This window comes from Haplochromis burtoni, unplaced genomic scaffold, assembly GCF_018398535.1.
Source record: "Haplochromis burtoni strain Fernald_Lab_line unplaced genomic scaffold, NCSU_Asbu1 Contig_649, whole genome shotgun sequence".
NCBI lineage: Eukaryota > Metazoa > Chordata > Actinopteri > Cichliformes > Cichlidae > Haplochromis > Haplochromis burtoni.
In genome coordinates, this window is record NW_024583010.1 from 108,815 (window position 1) to 133,827 (window position 25,013).

At 43.1% G+C, this 25,013-nt stretch overlaps 1 protein-coding gene across 1 annotated transcript in view; it reads right to left on the reverse strand.

The window, feature by feature from the left end:
- The window catches only part of sorl1 (sortilin-related receptor, L(DLR class) A repeats containing), an 82,560-nt gene that overhangs the window by 46,414 nt on the left and 11,133 nt on the right, over positions 1-25,013 (reverse strand). Inside the window, 5 exon segments of the mRNA XM_014329991.2 lie at positions 1,858-2,038; positions 8,649-8,716; positions 9,611-9,772; positions 10,716-10,850; positions 16,706-16,822. Of these exon segments, the coding sequence (XP_014185477.1) occupies positions 1,858-2,038; positions 8,649-8,716; positions 9,611-9,772; positions 10,716-10,850; positions 16,706-16,822 (663 nt within the window).

Consider the following 25,013-nt stretch of genomic DNA (forward strand, 5'->3'; position numbering starts at 1 on the left):
TCAGGCTGATCCTGCCACGATTTGTTCCCCGGTTCAAATCACGGACAAACAGGATCCCACAGCTGTTTATGTTTTTAAACCCATTTTGCACAGAGAGACATTTTTTGAGAAATGTATTGATGCAATGTTGAATATTATCACACAGGAAAAAAAACTACATGTAAATTAATGACACCGTGACGCCTCTGCCTTTGTAAGTGGAGGGACAGTAACTGTGTGTAGAACCTGCAGATAGTCAGATTAACAGTATTTTGTCTCTATCATTCTGCAATTCATCTCCTGTAAACAATAACCCGCGTGACGTGAAAAAGGCACATAACTTTGACGTTGTGTGATGAACTCTGTATTCCTCGTCCACACGTAAACGCAAAAAAGGAGTTTTAAAAAATCTCAGTTTTCGATGATTCGAAACGCCGTTTACATGGACGAAACAGCTGCGTGTTCAAAATCACCTGTGTAGGTGCGGACGTAGCGTAAAAGAGTTGGTAGTTTATTTTATTACTACCTGTAATTTATTGCTGATTACTTTTATTTGCTTAATTGTTTACAAAAAGTTTGAGGTGTGAAATAAACCGCAATGGAGCAAAATATGGGCGTGTGTGGTTGGAGGATGTGTTTACGTGGTGGGGGGGGTTGCGAACATTTTCCTTGTGAAACAAAGGGGGGTCTAGCAAAAAAAGTTTGGGAACCACTGGTTTAAGGTAAGGTTAGCTTTCCTGCTAACTCAATCAAGCCACTAGCTACCTAGCACAGCAGCTAACAGGCTAACCTTAGCTTGCTTCCTCTTTAATGGTGTTGCTGTCAAAATAAAACCTGAAGCATCAATAATTCTTTTTCTTATAAGGAGTCTGTGTCTGGGTACCTGTCAGGAAGCAGGGCAGTGGTGCACAAATGACAAAATCACACTTCAGGCTGTTAAAAACACCCAGAATCCTCGGGGAAGGTCTCAAGCTTAAGCTAGAACCAGAAGCTTCTGTATTGTAAAATGACTCCTTGGTGGAACACTACAGCAAATGATCAACTGTTTTCTAAACAGCATGAAGCCTGGAAACAGGTGGAGCAGCTAGCCTGGCTCTGTCCAGCCTGAAAGACGTACACCCGCCAACTCTTTTAAAGTTGTGCTGTGCCCAGACCTGACTGAGAAAGGATAAGGTGGTGGCAGGAAACAGTATGGCTGTTTTTAGCTGTACCATCTTAAAAGGTTGGCAGCAATACCTGAGGATCACAGAGCTCCCGCCTGCTGCCGCTCTAACATATTGTCCCCACGGTGAGCCCAAGGAGGGACACGGTGGCAATCTGTATGCACAGATTCAAAACCTTTTATGTGCCCTGGAAAACACCATGTTTGCTCATGTGTCAGCCCTGACCAACTCATTTGTACGTAAAGATTCAGGCACAACTGACCTGGTACAGGCAGGTCTATGCTTCTAAAGGGCAATCCACCCCATTATTACGTTTGGTCATGGTTTCACTGCCGTTCCTTTGGTTATATTAATTTGGACACGTTGGGTTTTCTGAACTTGTTTCATTGTAGAGTTATAGTTCTGGTCTCAGAACCTGGAGATTCTGTTCTGTCTTATACATTTGCTATGAATACGACAAATGCAAATCAGAATGTGGTCAGTTAGCCAGACCTTCTGTGGAGCACGTTTCCTGCCAAACCAAACGAGTATAGGATCCATTAGTAGCAGTAAGGCTAGCTTACAAATGGAGGACAGTTACCTGGATTATATGATGACGTTTGCTGAGCTATACTTTCATCTGGTTTTTATTGTTATTTTAAATATCAAACTGCTATCGCTTCTCTGTCTACTAACAAACCAGTTACCAATCACTGGAACACAATGGTCTACTTACCCGTGTGGTGGTGGCAAACATGTACTTGTCTCGGAGCTGGAAGCTGTCCACCTGCTCCAGGATCAGTCTGCGGTTCTGTTCACTCTGGAAGAAGTCAGTGCTGCTGAGTATAGTGGATACACCCTGGGGCTCGTTTCTCTGGACGAGGACTGTGGTTGGGGGGTCGTAGGGTTCCACACCCCTGGGTTTAGGAGACAAGAGCAGGAGGTGAGAGACAAAGATGTATCAGAGGGAGATATTGAGAAAAAAGGTGAGGATAGGCAGGGAATGGAGAACATGAGAATAACACAAACACTTTTCATACTTAAATATATCTATTTATAATTGTAAATAGGCCTTAACAGATGGACATCAACCAAAGGTTAGGCAGGGCCTGTTCTGAAGCCTCACACTGAATCATTTATCGATGACAGAATTACAGTTACAGCTGTTTCTGAATCTGAAACAAACTCACGTTCAGGACAACATCACTCTTCAGAGATGCCAATCAGAAAAGCAAGAACTAAACTCCGCTTTCACCCTGTGGTCTCACAGGCTTCACACAGACAAATGATTCCTTGTCAGTTTTTCATTTAATAATCCCGTTTTCAGGATAATAAATGTCAACACAAAACACTCTCAGGCTCTCAGGAAGTTCAAACTGAAAATCTCCATCTGTGCGCCAACCTTGAAAAACTGCGCGGTCGAACTATTTACGGCCGTTTCTGTTCCAGCTCGTGGCACACAGAGCCCGAATGAATGAAGGAGGTTCACTGCATCTTATCGTCTGCCTTCCAAATCAGCGCGTTTCCTGCCAGAGTCTCGAGAACTAAACAGAGAGAGCAGTGTCTCGCTCAGCTCTGCCTCTGTGGCTTTCATTCAAAGGTCCCTGTTCAACCGATGGACACTGTCTGGCCTGAGAGTGCGCGGAGAGCTATTCGTAGTCTGTCTCTGCGCCTTCCTTGGAATTAATCTGTGCCCTTTCTAAACACTTCCTAAACACCATTCTTACCCTGTTTTGGTAGTTTCTCTCTTTGTGTCAGGTCCGTATGGCATTCAAACCGAGCATTCGGAATGACAAGGCCACTTTATCTGAGACACGGCCACCAACAGCACAGGTTTCTTTAATAACAAATCTTTTCACAGACCAGACATGTAGCACTGCAGGCCCAATTCTCCCAGTAACATTAGAAAGCCAAAGTATGATTGTGCACACTGGATATCCCAGCATTATGGACACGGACCCACCACGTAACCTCTGTTGGCGATATTGCTCAACTCTCAAAAACAATGAATCAGGACATGTAGTCAACCAGACTGTCAGGCTTTACAAGGTTAACCGTAAAAGAAATTCCACGTCAATCAAAGCTTCATTTGATTTGAAGCCATTAAAAATGCTTCAACATAATCTGGGCTCATAGGTCACCGTGGCTTGTTCTTCAGTCTCGCACCGGTCGGATTCCTGAGCGAGTAACAGTCCACATAGTGGTGAACATTTCAGCTGGTCTGGTTCCTTGTTGGTTTTGTTTCACAGGATATACTTTTTGGTTTTGTTCTTGCAGTAAAATTTGCTGTAATTTTACCTTGAGAACTTCAGACAGTTCATGGAGTCTGGCATTGGCCTTTCTCGCACATGGCACACTAGATGCAATTACACTGCAGAAAACACACATCGCAGGTCAGGTGGCTCCCCTGATAAAACTTGCGCCAGCGGGAAATGCACCCGACCTTTAGTTGCACTATTTATCAGCACAAACCGTCATAACAGAGGGGGAGGGCAGGTTAAAGACCATCCCACTAGAGACTGTGGATGCCGCTCACCTGGTTGAGCCTGTGACCCACGTAGCAAAGGTACTTTAGGGGTCAGCTATAATCTGCACTACTGTCAGCCTGAAAATGTTCAGAGCTGCAACGCTTCTATGTGATATCTATTCAACGCCCCCCTTTCTCCCACAGATCCTTGGTTTCCCTATATATAGAGTTGATACTCCTTTTATGTGGGATTTGTATCATTCGTTGTAATCCATATGGCAGAAGAGATTGTACTTCTTATTGTACAAAATGGATTTTGCCTCTCAGTCCGTCTTCTAGCCGTGCGATCACAGGATTACCAGTTATGTGAGATTGTGGGGGGTCCCACTGGTTTGGGTGGTTCTGAACACACCCAGCAGTAGACTGATAGTCAGGCTCAGATCGCTTTGGCTTACAGAGCCTTCAGACTGATGTGCAGCACAAAAGCAGCAGCCTCTTCTAAAGCCACAACAAACAGGATTGAACCCAAATTGGATGGAGCACCAGGGGCGAGCGTAAGATCAATCCTTATTTGTGTTGCTTTGGTCCTCAGATAATTTGCAGTTTCTTCTGGCCGGTTTGTACCTTTAGCAGCATTTTCAAATCTTATTTGCTGACTTTTAAAGGCATCAGTAGTTAAATACATCTAGAAATCCAGGGACCAGATCATTTTGGCTGTCAATGATAAAAAAGATGACCCAGATAAAACCATTACCTTTAAGTTTTGTATTGTGTTATGAATCAAGCACACTGCTGCTTCTCCTTAAAAATCCAAAATCTCTCACAGTTTAGTTCAGCTCAAACTAAGATGACGGAGGGAGAGCCCTCGGTCAACAGGAAGTAGAAGATATAAAAGGATTCAGCATCAGGACCCATGGAAGGAAGCTGGCTTGTTTTCAGTCCATGCAGCACGTGACAGATTCAATTCAACTTTATTTATACAGTGCCAAACACAGCAACAGTCGCCTCAAGGTGCTTTATATTGTAAGGTAGACGCTACAATAATACAACAGAGAAAGCCCAACAATCATATGACCCCCTATGAGCAAGCACTTTGGCGACAGTGGGAAGGAAAAACTCCCTTTTAACAGGAAGAAACCTCCGGCAGAACCAGGCTCAGGGAGGGGCGGGGCCATCTGCTGTGATTGGTTGGGGTGAGAGAAGGAAGACAGGATAAAGACATGCTGTGGAAGAGAGACAGAGAGTCGGATGTGTTGGTTTACACCATAACTCTCCCCACAGCTACTGTGCAGCTCTGCTAAGGTTGGCCAGGCCACACCTCCTGGACTCCTGTTGCTCTTCCTTACTAACTGACACTCCCTGTTATGGTCCAACAGAAGCTTCAAATGCTTTAACTATTCATACTTCTACTGATATTAAAAGTCACCAGTTCAACTGCTTTTATTGACTAGCCATCAAACCATATAGCTTCTTCTTACCAATAACCAGCAAACAGTTGAGCTGCTGCTGACAGAAATTCATTCACAGAGCAAAAAGGTTTTTTCCCCACATAGATAAACGGTGAGGGCAACCTGCCTAAAAGAGCGTCAGTCTAGCATCCACTCAGAGTGGAGGGGAAGCATCACAGATCAACAGGTCTGCCTGCATTGTCCAGAAATGCTTCCACTGGTCCCTCAACCCCACAGGACTCCAGTTGTTGCTGATTCTAACTTACAGCAAAAATCTAAGCGTGCTGAAGCATTTGGAACAGATAAGGAGTACATAATGACTCATTCCATCATGACTGCTGGCAGTAGCATATAGTACAAGGGCTGCAAAGGAAAGGATACTTCTGCACCAAAGCTATAATTCAGCTTTTACCAATCACCGTGAAATGTATTAAGGGAGGATATTGATTACATATTTTGGCACACGGCAGGTATAATTCTCTTTGGAGAAGGCAAACATTAGTGCTCTGTTTATTCTATAATATGAATCAGTCCAACAGAGCTTGAAACCAGGTTTCACTGCAGCATTGCATGTTGAGCTTTATAAAAAAGAACTAAAGGAGCACTGCATAAATCACTGTTAATGACACCTGCAGCCCTGTAATGATCTGCAGTCAGCATCCTGTTACTCACTCTTACATGCAGCTCTTGGTTAGTGACTGATTTATACCACAATCCTGATGATGGTAATGACAACAAAGCTGACTCGCACATAACTAAGCAACCAATGTCAGATGTGTCTGTGTAGATTCTCAGTCATCCAGGTCATGGTAGTCTAAGGAAACTGGAAATATAACAGCGGGACTGTTTAAAGTTTCGTCAAGATCCTTCACCTCTCGTCCAACGTCAGTTCTAAAAGCAAACAGTGAAGATCCCAGATACATGTGGAAGAAGCTGGCTGCTATTAGTATGGAAAGAAAGTCTTAGTTATGCACATTAGCTTAATGCCAATACAACATTTATGATGACTAAGATTCTATAGGTTCAACAGAGTCATAAATCTCTTTAGCTGGAGAATTAATTTGGTAAGCTAGCCATTCAGCATTTCCACTAAAAGGGCATCTATGCAGGAAGTGATTCACAGGTACACATACCAAAGAAAGGTAATCAGATTCAGCACCTTCAAGTTTACCACCCTCCATATGGCAGGGTGGTAAACGCATTAGGTCAGACGTCCACCACCCCTAAACATCAACATCCTCTCCTACCAAAGGATGGGAGAAACCCAGCTGTAGACGTTGCGTGGGGGTGCAGATGTAATCTTTATTTTGTTTAACAAACAAAACAAACCCACAGCAACACACAATTTTGCTAGTAACAACATTAGCAACTAAGCTATATTAGCGGAGGAAATCATTTGAAAACAGTCAGCTAAGCTACCAGATAAGCATCAGGAGTCAGATGAATTTGCTAACTGTGGATTTTGCTCCATTAGATGGCTTGCATTCCTATGTATTAGCAGACATGCTAGCATTAGCTAACAGTAGCCAGAAAAACAACAACAAACAAACATCGAAAGGTTAAAACTTTTAAACAACATTATTTACTTGATACCCAAGTTAACAGCTGGCAGGCTAACACTAGCTTGGTTAAAGTTAATGTGAGAGATGGCGAGCAAAATGCTACCTGAAGCCATGTTTTAGTTTGAGTTGGTCATTTGTTGACTTTAGCGATCAGTGAACTCTGCCTTTCTTTCATGGCTGCTGTTGCTCACTGATGATGCTGGGCGCAGAAGCACTGAGTATTTTACCAGGAACTATTTTACCTTTCAAACCTTCCATGTTTACACTGAAATAATGAAAGCACTAAATACTGTATCAAGTTTCCATAAGTAGCAGTTATCCTGGCAAACCTGATGTAATCCAGGTAGAGTCCATTCAGCGTCCATCCTGTCACTCGGTTTTCTGCCTTGGTGACAACATGTTACTCTGCTCAATAAACATCTAAAGGCTCCTGGCTGCAGAGAACCTGCACCAACATAGCCAGAGTAAAGTGTTGTCTCATGTTGTTTCACAGCCTCGATTAAAATACTACAAACACAACAGGGGAGGCTGCCGTCTCTCAGCCACTTACATGACACTGTGAATTTATCCCAACCGAAGCTCACAGTACAAGCCAAAAGTGTTGAGTCATGCACTTAATAAAAGGACAGCAATGACTACACATTTTTCCAAGGTGCAACCACTAATGTTCAGGTTTGACAACTATCAACAGCTACACAAACACAAGCTTGAAAACGTGCAACAACTGCTTACCAGAAAAATGTGCATTCTTGCAATCAAAATGTATAATTCCAGCATGATAAGAGTCCATCCTGAACCCAGAAAACCTCACAGTCATGTCGGGAAACAGTTAAATGAGAATCATTCATTGAGGAGTTCTAGTCATCTTCATGTGGAAGAAAGTGAGGATGCCTGGTGTGGGGACAAGGGGCTGTGACAAAGGTCTGCTTTACACAGTGGTGTTAGTGAGGCTTCCTTTATTGGTCAAGACAAGTTTACACAGCACTCACAGCTGAATGGAGACACCATAAGCCCAGATGTTCCAGACTGGGCCTCACTGTGCTCACTGGATTCATGATCAGCCTTACACATCTGAATGACTTTATGCAGAACAGCTTAAACTGTTACTTCTTCTTTGCATTATTGATCTTTTATCAAATCCAGCCAGTAGCCAACAAATGTTAGAGTTGAGATAATCTGTATTGTATAAAATCACAGGAAACACTGTGCAGACAATCATTAAACTGCCTACAATTTGTTGGTTGTATTTTCATATTAATCAAATAAGACTGGGTTTCCATGACGATCCAAGCTAATCTGGGTCAGGTTCCATCTCGTCCAAAGCTCAACACATCTAATTAACAGTCTTAACTTTATCTTAACTTTAACTTTTACAGCAGGCTGTTCACTGTTGAAGCCTGCAGTCATGCTATTTATATTTAATTACTTTAGATTTTGTCAAACCAATCACTGAATAACCACAGACCTGTGATCATAAATGCAGCCACAACTCTGAGTTGTATCATTCCTAATACAGCTCGACTCTTCTTTCAACATTTAACGGCGTCAGCTGTGAGTGTGGGCTCTGACCTCTTATGTATAGAAACACCAAACACCATTGGATTATTCTTTTGGATAATCCAACAACAGAAATGACAAAATTAAGCAATTTATTTTTTAATGAAGGTGTCTACTTTCATTAAACGGACTAAATGTTAACTGACTCTCCTGACACTGGATTAAAGCAGAGCTACTTTGTGTCAGATAAAGAAGAAAAACACATTTTCATTAATTCTCTGTGTTATTGTGTTAATGTCTTTCATGGCAGCGACGTGCTATCGAGTAAGGATGAACTCATCTGTGTATCAGAGTTGTTGCCTAGAAATATCAGACAGCGCAGCAATAACTTGTAGAATAATTTATCTATTTATGTGCTTGTAGCTAACGCCTGAAGGCCGAGGACATGCAGATTTAATAGGAGTTTTCTGGAAGGTTATATTTCCTCAGCATTGTGTTGGTGACAGGATAGATACACCCTCTGATGCCTGTTGTACTGCTTCAGCCTCCTTACCAAAAGTAGGTCTTCACGTGCTCTTGGATCAACACCCACGTCTCCCCAAAGTCGTCCGATTTCCACAGCTAGAAAGGCAGGAGAGGAGAGAGGGTGTAAGGAGAGAGCAGGAGGAGGAAGGGGGAGGAGGAGGAGGAGAAGAGGGGGGTGGTGCACTGTAAAAATGTAGGTCAAGCTCATTCCTTCGTTTTGGCTCCAGCACACATGTAAAGGAGAACACCGGAGAGACGTTTGCCACTGTTATGTTTGAACTCAGGAGAGCTATGATGCAAGGACATCACTTCCTGTCCCGGTTAGAATATCCTGCATGTGAATTTTTGAATCGAACAAGCGACGAGTACTTCATATCAAGCACATGTGCAAGAAACAGTCACGATTTCAGCCTTCGTTTTAGGATTTTAAAAATTCAGAGGAACAGTCGGTGAATGCTTTGGAAACACCAAAGCATTCACCGACTGTTCTCATAAAATACTCATAAACTGTGGTTACTGTGGTAGCAGCAGCCTAACTGAGTGTCCAAATACGTCCCAGGTTATTTACCTGGCACACACTTTTTTTACACGTTTCCACAGAGCTGTTAGACATTTGTAAGGAAGACAGCGTCCTTCTGTTTGTATCAAAATATGTAGAATACTATCAATAACTGCAAGTATTCACATAAGGAATAATAAAATCCATCAAGTCCACATTGTGTGAATATTCAGTGCAGAAAGACTTCATGAAATGTTTTCCTACACATGCACATGACTGGATGAAGATGAAGATGAAGTCATTTGAATGCAAACCTACAGTCATTTTATCAGGTCAAATTTCGGCTGTAACAGGGAGTCAAACTCACACTACAAATGCTTCATCATATCTACAAGCACCACTCAGTAAAAGGTGTCGCTGAGGCTTCATACTAAACAAAGTGCGTCATTCTTCTAAACACAAAGCACTGTAAAGTCAGAGCATCGCTTTACCTGTTTGTTGGGATGGGAGCCGTCGTAGCCGAGCACCAGGTTGGCTCGTCTGCTGTGGAGCAGCAGGTCGGTGGGTTTGAAGGGGAGGGAGAAGCCCTGGACGTTCCTACAGAAGTCAAAGGCGTTCCAAAGGTAGTTGTTGGTAGAGTCCACAAACAGGTACTGAGGAGGCAGACAACAAACAGAAGCATTAAATAATAAATCTGACAAATCCTAGAAAAGTTTTCTTTGAGGGGAAACAAAGTTTAAGGTCTATCAGGCTGACTTTGCACAAACTCAGCTCCGCAGAAACGTTGGGAAACAAAATGCAATGACTGACAAGCTTAAGCCCGTGTTTACTTCACCATCGGGCGCCAAGGTTTAATCCTTAAACAAGTATCAGTGAAGAAAACGAGTTTGCAACATAAAATCATGAAGAGCAGAGGACTCAAATGAATCAGCTGATGGAGCCTTTCCAGATGTGGAAGCTACCAGTTCCACAGCCACTGATTTTAAACTGAACGCTGATAACACTCCTGATGGTCCCACCACGTTCACACAAGGATTCGTCGTTGCATGATGCAGGATGTGTCCCAGTTACTTCCTGACAGTTAATGCAGTGCTGCCTGAAGTCTGCCTCTTTGATACGCTCTTTTTAGACCTGATGTTACCGATCTGCTGACAGTTAACTTAATTAGTTTCACCATGTTACTGCAGCTGTTTCCTTTTAGTAACAGTTACTTTTCCAGCTTTTTGTTGCCTCTTTCCCAACTTCTTTTGGGAATGTGTTGCTGTATGAGCTCACATTTTTCTTAAAATTGTACTTTTTCTGTTCAGATATTTGGATGTTTGCTGAGTTTTTCAGCTCTACTTGACAGAACAGTTCAGCTCCACCAAAAGACGACCAGTGACAAATCCACAGACACTGAGATATATGCAGCAGGAGAAGCTGGATTAGTTTCCACAATTCTACCATTGTATCTTAAATTTCCCATAATGCAACCAAAAGCTTTATTTCATACCTGACAGTATACACCTGACATCACAACGTGTGCTGTGTAGAATACATACAGGAAACTTTCCACTTGTCTCTCGTGTAAATACGGGTCAGTGAGACCAGACTCACCCTCCTGTTGTCTGCAGGGCTGTGGTAGAACTGCGAGATGACCTGCTTGCTGCCGTCCTTCATCTTAGCCCCCGAAAACTTGAACTTGTGTGAGACGGGTATGAAAGTGGTGCCGTGGTCATAGGACACGTAGACCTGAAGACAACAAGGGAGGTATGAATGCCTGCACCCGGCGGTCCCTGAGAAAAGGCCTGGATTATATTTTTTTAATCAAAAAATTCACTCGGCAAACTGCAAATTCTGCCATTTTAAAAACACTAATAATAATAATAATGATGATGGATTGCATTTATATAGCGCTTTTCAAGGAACCCAAAGCACTTTTTACAATTCCACTATTCATTCACTCTCACATTCATACACTGGTGGAGTCAAGCTAATCTGAAAGGTCTGCAGGTCTTAATGCTCAATTCCAATTTTTTGATCAAATCCAATTTTTTTGTCTGCTTCTTCACACTACAAATAAAATGTGACGCGCTCTAGTGTGAACCCTCAAAGCGGCCCACATGCACAAAAGCAGACGTCACACACAGCGCGCTCTGTTTAGACTAGGGCTGGGCGATATGGCCTAAAATTCATATCACGGTATAATTTGAAGCATATGCAGTAACGATATATATCGCGATATTTTCTTTTCTTCTGTATAACGTATTTTACACACTATAACGCGCACTTAAAATCCTTTAATTTTCTCAAAAATTGACAACATGCCTTATGTATGAATTCTGGTTGTGCTTACTGACCTCAAACAGATTTTAAGTGCTACACGCCGCTCAAAAATCTGTCAAAAATGTTTTAGTACGACTTTGCTAAGCTATGAAGCCGCACCGCTTGATAGATTGTCGGAGCATTATGGCTGCCGTAGTCAGGAGCCTCGTGGAGTAATCTGGGTCCAAAACTCCGTCAGCTTCAGGTCCCAAAGTCACAAACGAACACTGCAGCATCACTGAGAGTTAAAATCTGTCTAAATTCTTTAATCTTTAATAAAACGATCAGCATTGCTGCTTTACCAGGTGTAACAATTAAGTTTAGCATCCAGGCATCCATGAAAACAGAATTTATTAAATTTAACACAGTTAGAGGAAGTTAGCGGTTAGCAGGAAGTTAGCTCACTAGTTTCCACCTAAACATGATATAGCATGTTCTGACTGAGAGATTTCTGAAAAATTCAAACGTACAGCTCTGCTATCACTTCCAACATAGATGAAGACAGAAGCTAAACAGCAGTGACGTTTGTAGGGTTACTGAAGTTGGACTAGCTAGTAAACAATGATGTGCTACATGATTGCTAGCAAAACAGCTACGTTAGCATAACATTAGCACAGTGAAGTTGAAGGATGAACGCTAACTTTTTTCCACTCGATAAAAGTTAACGTGAGGGTTCCTGATGGTTAGGAACAAATGTAATCGCATAGCAAGATGCTGTAAACGGACCAAACTTCAGTCAGGAGAACAACTGAGATAATCCATCCACAATACGAGGTTAGTCATTAATGTACTGCAACAACATGGGAATAGAGCAGCTGTGATAGAATTCAGCATTAATGAATCAATGGCACAGAAGTGGAGGAAGCGCAGTTTTTGGCTTTCCTCATCTTCCAAAAGTGCTTCGTCTCTTCGCTATTACTGTCGCCCGCCATAATTTGCAGATGATGTTGTCTGCAGCCGCTGCGAGGCTTTCGACCAAAACAGGAGCAGCTTGATGACACCATCAACATGCGCCATCGTGGTAGAGCGGTATAGTAAAGATCTCTACCGTTGGCCAAATTTATATCGTTTCTACCGTAAACCGTTTATACCGCCCACCCCTAGTTTAGACCCAGACCAAACAATATTGTTTGACTGATGGCCTTAATATAAAGACTTGTTTACGTTTCCCAACTTTGCTTTAAGTTATAAAGTTATTTTGTTATTTACATTTGGCCTAATAATGATCCTTATTGCTGTTTTAGAGCAGCGGTGCTTCAAAGGATAGTTGAAGATTTCTGTCAGAATCTGCAGATTATACAGAACAAATAAAATGTTCACGTTTCTCCAACGTTGTCTTCCCAACAGTTTCACTGGAGGGCCAGGAAGCGTTTGCGATGTCTTCTCCGGCGCTAATAATCGGCGTCTGTCTTGTGTCAGTGACGTAAAAGACGGATTTAATGCGACATGACCATGAAACAGCAGTCGCTTTCTAAAACATCAGATATGTATCGGATTCAGCACCACATACGAAAGTGACCCAGATCGGATTTGTGCCATTCACACTGTCATACCATGATCGGATATGAGTCGCACAGGGTCAAAAAAGTCGGATTTGATGCGCTTTCGCCTGCAGTGTGAACGTAGCCTTGGTGATCCACAGTTTCAAGGAAGACAAATTTCTGCGCCTGCTGTGTGTTCGAGAGGATGAAGGGGTTGATTAATGACTGAATACTAGGGGTGCAACGATATTCGTATCGATATTGAACCGTTCGTTACAGTGCTTTCGGTTCGGTACGCATATGTATCGAACAATACAACATTTGTAATTTATTTTATCAACTTTCCTTCTGACGATGCTGTCTGTGTGGAGCGCTCAGTGAATCTGCGTTCGACTACTCCGCCTAGGCTGCACTGTCGAGCGCAGATCTACTGAGCGCTCAACACAGACAGCATCGTCAGAAGGAAGAGCGCAGGGCAAGCTAGCTCTCCTTGCAACATGGCAAATTGAACCTCCCCCACCCTCATTCAGATCTGGCGTTTGGAATTATTTTGGTTTTCATGTGACGTATGACCCTGAAGGTAAGCGCGTCATGGACTAAAGTAAAACAGTATGTTGGATGTGCCACGCAATGCTCAATTACATGGGTGGGAACTAGTGTGTTAGCGCAGTTAGCTCGTTAACGTGTTGGCCGTCTAGCCCCACGCAGGGGTAGCTCGTTAACGGAGATTTGCCGTGTTGTGGCGTTAACGTCATTTCAACGAGATTAACGCTGACAGCACTAGTGGGAACACAATGAATATGACTGCACATTTGCGCCAACATCATCCTAGTGCAAAGACAAAAACAACAAGCACGCATGCTACAAACTTTACCAGAGTCATTTAGACAGCCGTTAGCACATGATTCTCCTTATGGGGACCTGATATGTTTAATATGCTGCTGAGAATATAGCCCAGAAGAAGCGGATAGTATAGCTTTTATTTTGGAAAGAGACATTTCTCTGTAATAAACTCTCTTTTCCAAAGATGAGTGATTCCTCAATCAGATACAGGGCTCGCAATATCGCTAGCCCGACGATTTTTCCAGTCCGGCTACCAAAATCTATCTCTGCCCTGCCCGTCGGCCTATCGTAGGAAGGAAAAATATATGTCAATGCTTTTGCATTCTTTCGGAAATGTAGCTGGGTAATTATGTCATTGGCATCGGTGAGCCACTGTCAATATGTGACATATTGAAATCGCGTTTGAATTTGCGCTTGTTTTTTTGCTTTCACTTTGCAATCGTGTGAACTGTGTATAGAGAGCGACAGCACTGATCTGTGAGTGATGATAATTTGCGCACCAATTCCTCTGACATCGTTTTATTAATCGTTAGCTTACTATGCAAACATGACAAGTGAAATCTCCCGCAGCTTAAACATGTGAGAGGTTGATCGCGCAGAGAATCGCTGAGCTTATGTGAGTGCCTGTGTAAAAGCAGCAGGATTTATATTTCAGTTCTGCTGAGCCAAATAAGACAGGTCAGGGTGAAGAAGTGACAGCCAAAGAAAAGCTTACCACAAAACGGAGAAGTTATGACATATCAGACTATAAGGCAAAAAGAAAGTGCAGCTTTATGGTTTCATGGACAAAAGAATTTCTGTGGCTGCAATATGATGAGCTAAATAACCAGGGCTGCACATAAGTGGTCCGCAGGTGCGCATTCGCTGTCAAAATAAAAAACACGCACAAGGGTTAGGGTTAAATTTAAAAACTGTACTTTTGAGTTAAAATCTATAATTATAATTTTAATAAATGACAAATTAAAAAGGCATGAACATTTTTTGTATCGAAAAAATATCGAACCGTGACACCAAAGTATCGAACCGAACCGTGAATTTTGTGTATCGTTGCACCCCTACTGAATACCTACAAAAAGATGTTACTTTATAGACACTTCGATGGTAAAAGCAAACTAACTGTGGCATGGATGTCAGCCTTTTTCAGAGAAACAAGAAAACCAAAAATAAGAAAATATCTACCACATGTCCTTAAACACAACACCCTGTGCTTGTCGGTGTGTGAGATAGGCCATAATTAAAAAAATGTTCATTTTCATTTAAGGCTTTATGCCCCAAATAAAAACTCTGTGGCATCTATAAAGGACAAGTGTGACTGGTTGGCTGCAGAGCCTTTCAGTGTTTGAAAATGGTGACGTGTGACGAAGACGAACTGAATGCAGACTCGTAGCATCTCCTTGTAGAAAACTCAGCATACATGTGAAAGGAAGTCTAAAGGTGCGAAACTCTGTCTGCACTTTGCACACATGCCTCAGACACTTCAAAGCAAACGTGTTAAACTGATGTACGACCTTCAGTCACACGCAACTAAACTTGAATTCATGAAAGATGAGGGGACCAACGCCTCCGCTGTAACCACAACGTGAGCTTGTGTTTGGCCACAGCAAGAGGTCAAAGGTCCCATGTCCCATATGTAACACTACCATATTATATCCCTGAGTTGATGGAGAGATGACAGAATCTGTCTTTTAACAGTCTGGTTGCCTCCATGCTGCCTGTGCACACACGCTAACGCTCCTAACATAATATCTACTGAAATAAGAGAGCTTTGCAGTTCATCGGTTTATCTTTATTAACTCTGACAGTGACTTTGAAGCCTGAATCATTTCAGCGTCTTCAGAAACCAGACTGTGTATTTGTGAGAGTCAGCTTTTCTGGATTTCAAAAAAAGATGTTTATTTGGATTGTGTGTGTTTCCTTTCACTTTCACCAGAACACAAGTGGAACTGCAGTGACATAAAAACAAGCTGAATTCAAAACACAACCTCACGTATGCATTTCGAGCAATTTCAGAGAATAATGGAAATTAAACACATTTTTAATAAATAACAGCCAATAATCTATAAAGCTGTGCTACCAGTATTTACAATTTTGGCTTTAGACACTTTGCAATCACTGGGGAAAAAATCCTTTTGAGACTATTTTTTAAAACTATTATTTATATTTCGCTCTGGCTCTGACAGCACACGGACACAAATACTCGTAACCACAGTAATGTCTGGTCAGTGGCCATTACCCTCACACAGCTGTGCTTGGTAAGTAGTGAGCGTGGAGGAAATATTCAATGCTGAGGTCCTAACTGTCTATCAGCAGTTTAGCTAGCTTAGACTGCAGGTCAACATGAAGGTGTTTGAGTAATAACTGCATCGGTCGTTATTCCAACCAGCTATTTAAGGTTGATGGTTCTGCCCAACATGGTCACTGTTAAGGACTGGCATGATGAGATAAATCTTTCTGAGGAATACAGAACAACATCCATCCCATAATGAGACAAAACAAACTTCCCAATCGAAGAAAAAGCAGTATTCCCCTCAGCTCTCCGTCTGAAAGTGCTCAGTCATCCCAGGAAGTGGAAACAGAAGCGGCGTGCTGTTTAATGACTGTGTTTGAGGCTTTCAGTTTCTTTTCTGTGTGTGTGTGTGTGTGTGTGTGTGTGTGTGTGTGTGTGTGTGTGTGTGTGTGTGTGTGTGTGTTGAGGTAGCAGATGGGAACGATTAATGTGTAGCTCAACACTTGTACCATCATGAGAAACATGTTAAACAAGTGTGAACACAAACCTTCTGCTACGCTGCTAATTTACACAGACAGTTTACAGACTGGGATTTAAGTGGAAAACCAGGCCTGAGACTAACCTGAACACTGTATGAGCCTACTGGAAATAATCCTGGGCCTTCTGGTTTTAGTATTCCCAGGTTTCCTACCCTACATGTTACATGCATGGATGTTTTCAGGCGTACTCACCGAGCTGGTTTTGGACCCAGTGGTTCCTGCACTGTCTCGAGCCAAGGCTACAATGACATTACTCTTCTCTCCTGCCCAGTGGACGACCATCTGGTTGTGAGAGTCATTCAGGTTGGCCTGCAGAAAAAAAAGTGAACATAAGGTGCAAGGAAACCTTTCCAATCTGAAATTTAAATGGGCTGAAATATCCAGCGATGACACGGACACAGAGCTGTGACGGTACTGAAGGTCGGTTTGGAGGCTTTTTCTCTTTATTAATAAGTAAAATAATCATTTAAAAATTTACTGAAGTTCTCTTTGTCTGATATTAAAATTTCTTTGAATATTAGAAACAAAAAAAATGCTTAAGGCCCCATAAAGGCTCGGGACAGCTGTAGTCTTACTTTAGGGTACCCATTTGCACAGGCTGGTGAGAACACCATTGTTTTTATCCCTGTGGACACGTGACACTCGAGGAGACGGATGAGTTTAACACAGTATCCTGATCTGCTGACAGTCACAAAGATGGATGCAGACATTTCTTCAGGCCACCATATGGTTTGAATCTGAGGCGCTGAATCAAAGCCAGGCACAAACTCACGTCTCTGACTCCTCACACCGACTTTCTGTCTTCGACGGCCGGACTGTCAAACGATGCAAAAAGATAAGGATCAACGGAGCTCACAGATCTGAAGCCGCTTCCCAGTTTTATGACAACTCGGTAAGGAATTCAAACAAACCAGGCCGTGACCTGAGATAACCCCAGGCTGTTGAGCCCACGTCTGTCAGAACATTTCCAAAAATGAGACAAATCACATTTAATCTGTGAATCCAGATACGCTGTGCACAATCTGAATTATTTATTTAGCAACAACATCAAAGTAGCACAAGTCAATATTTCATGGGAAAAACTGGCCCATGTGTCATTTAACAGGAGTAACCAGGCTGATAGTCTCCGTTTGTAACACACTGGAGTTGTTTATATGTATTTATTTGTATTTAACAAAGAGTCAGTTTCCAAAAATGTATTTTGGCCACTCCTGACATGGATCTGCATCTCTAGCAGTCATCATCAGCACACCAGTTGTTCTGCTGTTCAACTGACAGCAGAGCAAACTGCAGCTGCAGAAGAAAAGGACACAAGAGAAGCAACAGGGGGGAAGCCCCGGCCCGTAGCAACACGCAACCACAAAGCAGATTCAGATTCCACCAGTTTAACCAGTCTAGCTTCCACTGGGTGTTTTGGGAGGTTTTTGCAATTGTTTCTTTTAATAACCTTGTAGCAGGACGACGGTCTGTCGTCGTGTCTGCTGCCACCGTGTTTGAAGAAGGGACAAAGTTTTTGTCTGTGGTCACGCAGGTGCAGGACCACCGTCCTAAGGACAGTCAGTCCAGAGGTGCACGTCACAACCTTCAGGACACGCCTGAAGTTCTGCTCTGCGAGTCAGTGTCAGGACAGTGAAGCTACTCGTGATTTTTCATCCTCTCTGTCCATGGATCTCAAAGTAAGGCGCTTTGGGCTTGAGCACAACCATCCATCACAATCTGTGGACAGCAGGACGGTGTATGTGGAAGCACGTTTAAAATCAAGTGCAGAGGGCCTGTTCGTGGTGCTGAAAGGACACCCAGCGAGACGGCGTGTCTGAACGGTTTCTTGGAAGACGTTGCGGCAGCGTGGCACAGAGGACAGAGCTGTAGCACAGAGCAAAGCACGCTTTTCTTTTACTCCATAAACATCTGGCTGATCGTGCTCCAGCAGTGCTTCTGCACAGGACCGACCAATAACTTGCTTTAACACAAACTCCATCTCCTTCGGTGCACCTCACGTGGCGCCTGGATCAATGATAAAAAAAACAGGCGATTTCATCTCTTTCTTTGTCGCTGGCTCTCTCTGCTTTCCTCTTCTCATCTTTTATTGATGATGTTAAGAAGGGCCCGGCTGCCTGAAGGGCTCCTTTTTGCTTCAAAGGCCTTTCCCAGCATTTTTCTAGCAGTTCTCAGTGAGGAGCAAACAACAAGTATCGCTGTCAGCTGTGATCAGACACAACCCTCCACCCAGTCTGCTGCCACCGCCGCAACAACGGCGAGGACAACGATGCCAAAAAGGTAAAATTATGACTGCACGAGGGACTCGGGCCTAATGAGATATTCAGCCTGAGACTTTTCAGCAGTAAAGAGCGACTGCTGGCAGTGCAGCCCGCACTGCCACGCCTCACATGCTGTTAATATTCACACGTTTGTGCCAGTGTTCGACGGCATTCTGCCAAACGCAGCGATGCTAATATCTCCACCTACAGCGGTCTAAAAAATCTATAGAGTGCTGCAGCAACAAGGCTCGCTGTGCAGTTAAGGGGGCGGCCTCGAAAGGCAGGATGTACGAGGATAGATTTGTTCTTTAGCATAATTTAACCAGAAAACAGCAGAACAGATGTCCTGGAGAGCTAGACTGTCTGTCGCCAGCAAGACACAAATTTAACCTTTTCCTGATGTAAGGTCCAACAAAGGGACAACTATGAGGCGCTGCGGCACAGTCAACTTCACTGAGACCCGCTTTAGTCATCTCCTCCTCCTCCGTCTTCTTCAGCGTGCCTCCCTCAGGTAAAAGTCCGGGCCGTGTCTGGAGCCGAGGTGTTGTAGCGATAAATCTCTGTATTTTTGGCAACGTTGGTCCCTGTGAGGGGGTGAAGGGGCTCTCGGGACGGACACATGAATCCAGAGAGCAGCGATGAGTCCAGAGATAAATATTGTCTGTCAGGTTGCAGCAAATTGCAGGAAGACCTTCAGCAGTACGGGTGGTCCCGCCATGGGTGATTACTGCTGTGCAGCTCCACTGCATATGTCGCACCCACCACAACGACAACAACATGTGTACCGTATACACCACAAACGATTATTTTGATAGTCGACTAGTCAGATCATCATCCATTGGACGTACAGCTTATTGCACCAGCAGCATCTGCTCTTATATAACTATCATTAGTTTACAGCTTTAAGTGTTTAAGGTATGTGCTAACTAAAAATAAAGACAAGATGATAGTTTTATTAAATTTTAATGAAATTTGCAGATTGTTTCAGTGAAGTTTAATAAACTCCTTGCTATCTAAAATATAACAGGACACTGGAGTAAATTCTCGAGCATCTCACACTTCTGATAATCAGCTGTCTGCTTGAGGTTTATTCAGCTGTGTAAAAACTATAACTTTAATCTCAGCCAAACCGATTTACTCAGGAACAAATAAAATACTGAAAAAAAGCCAAACAATAACATAACGAGTTATCTAAGTGACTCATATATCATGTTTAACCTGAGTAGCGAAAGACGGCGGTGGGTTTGAAAACGATTTGCCGGGAGTCCGGTGTTCTCACGGCTCCAGTGACCTAGCCCCGGCTAGCTATCGAGCTAGTGGGTAACAGACGTCTCCGAAAACGTCGGAGCGCTTTTGAAAATATGTGGTGTCCTGATAAACTGAGCAGATATTTGAGGTTTACACAGCTACATTCTCGCCTGAAAATATGTTAAACGTTTATTTTGTGACCCAGAAAGAATAATAAGAGTAATATTAAAACTAACTAGCTGCCGCCATTGTTGGAAACTGAGCTGGGCCGCGCTATGAATTCTGGGACACAGCTTCTTCTTCTGTGGTGTTTAACGGCAGCTGGCATCCTTGTACATGCAGTGCTGCCATCTTCTGTTTCAGTCCGTTATTACACTCTTAAATCCTGCTACTTATTCCTGCGTCTTTCAGGATCTTACAAAGCTTCAAACGACGCGTCGACCATTAAATCAGTCGTCGACGATTTTGATAGTCGACATAATTGTGACGAGTCGACTAATCGTGGCAGCCCTAACTCCCAGCAACACAGCATATTTGTTCCAAGCTCCATGAAGTGGTGGTGAACCCCTGCAGAGATCAGGCTTTGTGGTTCAGGCTCAGCTGACCGTAACGCGACCAGTCACGCACGCTTCCTGTTGCTGATAGATCAGGGTTTAAACAGGCATATTTGAGGGTTCCCAGAAACTCACAGTAAAATGTTTTATAGTGCTTTTTAAGACACGCCGATCCCTCCACAGAGCCCCCCCAATTTTTTTGCACATGTCGAGGAGCGTGTCAGGCTACATTTCACTGTGTGTTATACTTGTATAACTATGCATGTGACAAATAAAGAACCTTGAACCTTGAACCTTGAACCCACTGCCATTTCACCGCATGTACAGCCGCACTGTTTACCTCCAGCTGAGACGGTGGAGATCGCCGTTGATCTGACTCTGCGAGAGGAAGTCCAACAATTTACACCAGGCTACAAAAATGTTGTGGAGCTGCCAGCCGGCTGATTACACGTGAGCGGGCTGCAGTCTCGAGAGAACTTCATGCAAGCTTTAAAAACTCTTATGGCTTCAGTGCTGACACTTAAGCACTTTTTACACAACAAGAACGTTGCTAATTGGGCAGCTCCGTTTCCCACGGTTACACAAAATAAAAGCCTGGCTTTTAATCTGACCCATGTCAGTTTTCGGGGTTAGCGGTAAGAGTCGTCATAACTGCTGCAGGTCACTCTGTAGCTCTGCTGACTGTGGGGGCGCACAGATTTACTCCCCCAGCTTTCTGCAACACTAATGAAGAGGATTTATATTCAGTACCCACCTTTTACCCCACCCGCCGCCACAGCTTCACTGGATGTTTGTCATACTCAATAGCACTTGCTGTTACCATGGTTACGTGGACTTAAGTTTTAATATTTTTTTTAATTGTAGGATTTTGTCCTTTTAAAGAAAGCAGTAATATTTCATAGGAATAGTCTGTGTCATGTTGTTGTCCTACAGAACATTGTGCAGAAACAGCTGATGGTAAGTCTCCTGCTCAGTTCCAGTTCGTATCTGTCCAGGAAACAAAAACACCGTCAGCATTGCTTCAGAGTTTTGACAAGGGGGCAAGCTGTAGCTTAGTAACAGCAGAAGAGAGACATCCCATCTTTGTGTTGTTATTTAGGACACTGATGAAGCCGCCCTAAGGTCAGTGAAATGTCACGACTCACTGCCTGTCCTGCTTTTTCTTCCTCATTGCAACACGGCCGGCAGTCCTGAAGCGTGGAGCTCCTTAAATGCTCACATCCATCAATCTTTCTGACAGTTATGTGGCCACTTTTTGTGGGATGAAGAGGAGAGGGCGTCGCAAGCAGCCATCAGGGGAACTGTACTGCAGCGCTCCTCGTCTCAGTGTTTCGCAGACAATGCGTGATGTTTTCCATATTTAACCCTCCACATTCTGTGAAACAGGATCCAGTAAAACCAGCAAACCAAATCATCGTAACGTGCAGAAGGGAACGAGCTCTCGCTGCTCATCAAGCTCCAGCGCTCCAAGGTGAAACCCTGAGAGCTAACAGACCGGAGCGGCTCCGTCACTCACCCTGCAGCATGAAGCACCAGGTTAACATCAGCACTGCAACGCTTTACTCACACCGCAAACCAGCATTTGAATCAGACTGCGCTACTATTACCAGAGCTGTGTTTAATAAGCAGAACCAGATGCATCTTCATTTATTCCAGAACCACTTCTTACTCATGCCTACATTACCAACAATTCAATTTGCCTGCACACAGTTATGTCAAGGATTTGGGTGGGTTAGCAGAGATGATGAGCACGCTCCAGAGGTCTGTTGAGCTCAGTCACTTTTTAAAACAAGGCCCCAAAATCATCCAACTCAAGTGACAACACTCACAGACACCCATAAGGCTTCAACTTTGTTTTCCTCATATTCCACAATACTCTGAACAACCTGGATTTACTGCAGCTGCTGTTGAAATTCATTCTTTACATTATCCACACATATATACATAAACAGTGGTTCAACAGACCGCCTGCTTCAGAGTGCTGTCGTTAGTGCAGGGAAACAAGCAGCACTGTATCCTGACACACCTGTACTGGCAGCAGACAGAAAAATGTGCCACTGTTACTGAAACTTGTGTCAGCAGCTGTTTTTCAATGTGCTTAAACACACTGAAATCTGGGAATTAGGAGGCCTGTTCCTGTCATGTTCCTCCAAACACTCCTGCCTGGTTCAGTGTGCCACACATCACGCCGCTGAATGAGGCCATCAGGGAGTACACTTACTACGACTCCCGGTTACATGTCGAACGTTCACATGAACGCAGCAGAACATTGCCTCGAGCATCACACTGACTTTCATAGCACACTCCTGCTGCCATTTCATCATACACAACACACACAGCCAGCAAGATGGAAAAATGTACTATGTCCTTTAGGCCAGTCTCCTCCTGTCATTGCTCCATGGTAGGGCTGGGCCATATCATATCATTCATTGTAATACCAATACAATGTTAGGCAACAATAAGAAAATAAAATATCGCAACAGAATATGAGTAAAACGCGCATGTGCAGTGCCTTTGTTTTCATACGCACATGGCCAAAAAGCATGGCGGCAACAGAGAATGAGAAAGGCGGATCGTTGAGTGAAAGAAATGAACCAGAACTGGTTTGTAAAAACGCTGCAACTTCAGTGATGTGGAACTGGTTTGGTGTTTGTCTGTCAGATACACAACAAAGCACTTTTTTTTGTAGAACATGCAAGCGGGCCGTTGTTATTGCTGTATTGTATGTCAGTCTACCCCAGGGCAGCTGTGGCTACAACTGTAGCTGCCTTCACCAGTGTGTGAATTTGAGAGTGAATGAATAGTGGTATTGTAAAGCGCTTTGAGGGGTCCCGAAAAGCGCTATATAAATGCAATCCATTATTATTATTATCATTATTATTATTTGTCGGACTAAGATGCTCGTAAATCTGGGAGTAATCTGGGTCCAAAACTCCGTCTGCTTCAGGTCCCAAAGTCAAACAAACACTGCAGCATCACTGAGAGTTAAAATCTGTCTAAATTCTTTCATCTTTAATAAAATCATCAGCTTTGTTACACCCGGTAAAGCAGCAATTAATTTTAACATCCAGGCATCCATGAAAACAGAATTTATTACATTTCACGGAGTTAGAAGTTAGCAGGAAGTTACTGGAAGTTAGCGCGCTAGTTTTGCTAGTTACCTAAGCATGATATAGCATGTTCTGACTGAGAGATTTCTGAAAAATTCAAACGTACAGCTCTGTTATCACTTCCAACATAAATGAAGACAGGAAACTAAACAGCAGTGACATTTGTAGGGTTACTGAAGTTGGGCTAGCTGGTATATAATGATGTGCTACGTGATCACTAGCGACACAGCTATGTTAGCATAACATAAACAGTGAAGCTGGAGGACGAACACTAACACTTTTACACACATAAAAGTTAACGTGAAGGTTCCTCATAGTTAGAGACAAATGCAATCGCATGGCAGGATGCTGTAAAAGGACCAAACGTCAGTCAGGAGAACAACTGAGATAATCCATTCACAATACGAGGTTAGTCATTAATATACTGCAACAACATGGGAACAGAGCAGCTGTGATAGAATACAGCATTAATGAATCAATGGTAGGGAAGTGGAGGAAGCAAGAAGAATTAGTTGAGTAAAGTTTGATTTATCTGACTGCTTTGTTTCACTTAATGTGCCTTATAATCCTGTGCACCTTATGGTCCGAAAAATACGTACTGCACACTGCAGTTTAATGTTGCAAAGCACCTCTTTTTAACTTCAGTGGATATTATACATGGTTATGCTCAGGATATGTCAGCCCATTTCTACTGGAAATGCCTTTTGGTTAAACTTGCAAGGGGGTATTTGTTATATTTCATTTTTATATAAACTTTAATGTACATAAAAAACAGCTGCTTGTTTAAGTGAAAAAGAATTGATGGGTTTTTGCACTAATAAAGTTGTGGAGTTATAAAGTATTTTGTTTTTGTCTCGCGTCAGTTACATCGCAAATTTTCAAATATATATATTGGGATAAATAGTTTTGTCCATATTGCCCTGCCCTATTGTGTACTATATATAAAAACCAGTCTATTTATCACATCATCCAGGTGGAGAAATGGTTCATGTGGCACATGCTGTTGCAGTGTTTGGTGCTTTGTATGAGACGTGTCAGCCTCATACAGGCTGAGGTGAAATACAGCAAACCAGGCTTATGCATGAGTCACTGGGACCAGGCCACACACACATCAGCAGAGCAGGATTAGCACCGAGTGAAACATTAACATTCAAATTAAACAAGATCCAGACAAAGAGGTAACCCAGTGTAAAGACTGCTCCCTGGGTAAATGCAGACACGTGCATAGACTGCGCTCTACCACCCAACATCTGACTACAGGACACAGCTCAACTTGATCCCTTTGCCTGTTTGAACGCCGCTGTGCAGTTTTACCCATGTTCATACATGA